Source organism: Saccostrea cucullata, unplaced genomic scaffold, assembly GCF_032062105.1.
Source record: "Saccostrea cucullata isolate Sc308-1 unplaced genomic scaffold, CSIRO_AGI_Scuc_v1 ctg12866, whole genome shotgun sequence".
Taxonomy (NCBI): Eukaryota; Metazoa; Mollusca; class Bivalvia; order Ostreida; family Ostreidae; genus Saccostrea; species Saccostrea cuccullata.
This window is the reverse complement of record NW_026921507.1, coordinates 3,036-4,472: the sequence shown is the minus strand read 5'-3', so window position 1 is coordinate 4,472 and position 1,437 is coordinate 3,036. Positions and strand designations below refer to the sequence as shown.

Sequence of the window (1,437 nt, the reverse complement as noted above, 5' to 3'; positions counted from 1 at the left end):
CAGATTCCTCTTTTTTCTTGTAAATGAATAACAAAATGTGTGTTATCTCGTATCAGTCGTCACTATATATTGTGTGGGTATTTATGTTACAAAGAGAATAAGTATTTAACTTTTGTTCACAACGCTCTCTTTAGCAATACACATAAGGACTGCAAAATGAAGATGGACATAAAAATTAAAATGCTGTTCTTCTATATCGTTTTCCTACAGATATATACTTGTCTGTGCGAATCCAACTTTGAGCAACATCTTTTCAAGGACTATAGTAAAATTTTAAATCCAAGAAAAAATAAAAATGAATCTGTCCATGTGAGCGTTCTAATGAGGTTAAACACGATTCACGAGGTAGAGGAACATTTACAGTACATTTCTTTCACAGCCTGGTTCGATGTTAAGTGGACTGACGACTATCTAATTTGGAATGAAACCAGTTACTCCGAAATGACATCTATCACCGTGCCAGAACAAAAAGTTTGGGTTCCGGATTTATATCTGTATTACTCAGACGAAAAAATTAACGCACTTGGATCTCCTACTATTATATCAGTGACGTCAAACGGTCACATGACTTGGATTCCAGGCGGGAAATTCAAAATCTCATGTTATCTTAAGATGAAAAAATTTCCATTTGACAACCAGACCTGTTTATTGACTCTATCCGCTTGGATAACCTCGGACTCTTCTCAGAAGCTAACTCCAGTACAACCATCAACTGATGAAAGTTTTATTACACAAAATGGAGAATGGGATATTACAAGTTTTACACACCGTGTGTTGTATCTGTCCGAGTATGAAATGACAGTATTACAATACGAACTTCACCTCAAAAGACGGTATCTTTATTTTGTATTTAGTACCCTTGTACCCATATTGGCACTCTCATTAATGAATTCTTTGACATTTCTTATTCCTTTAGAATCAGGGGAGAGAATTCAGTATTCTCTGACCCTCTTACTAGCCTTTACCGTCTTTCTGACATTATTTGAACAAACAATGCCCCAGAGTTCCGTGGATATACCTTATCTCACCCTGTACGTTGATTTCCAGTTGTGTTTTAGCGTCATGTCAACAGTAATCTCAGTTATTTCTAGGTTAAAAACAAGCAGAAATGATAATAAAGAAAGTAATTATAAGAATAGATCTCGTACATGTACCAGTCAGTGTGGGTGTCGAACCAAGGATCGCAATCAAAATAAAACATCTGAAAGCGATGGAAGAGAACAGGTGAGCTATAGAACGAAGACAGAAATGAAACATTGGAATATAGAGAATTATAAAATGTTCTTGTTCAGCAGTATTTTGCAATTTCTGTCTATGACGTCACTGATGATTTTATTCTGGATGTAACAATCATATTCAGAAAATGTATCTGTAGTTAAGGTGAATGTTTTCTGTAATCAAGAATAGAATATTACCATCTTGGGGATAATAAAATTT

General features: G+C 34.9%; 1 protein-coding gene across 1 annotated transcript; it reads left to right on the top strand.

Annotated features, from left to right (window-relative positions):
* Nucleotides 1-321: 321 nt before the first annotated feature.
* On the top strand, nucleotides 322-1,224 carry LOC134260158 (neuronal acetylcholine receptor subunit alpha-7-like; the record flags this gene model as incomplete). The annotated part of the gene is made up of 1 exon (XM_062742744.1): nucleotides 322-1,224. A coding segment is annotated over exon 1 (903 nt), but the record flags the coding sequence as incomplete, so codon positions are not given.
* Between the last annotated feature and the right edge of the window lie 213 nt (nucleotides 1,225-1,437).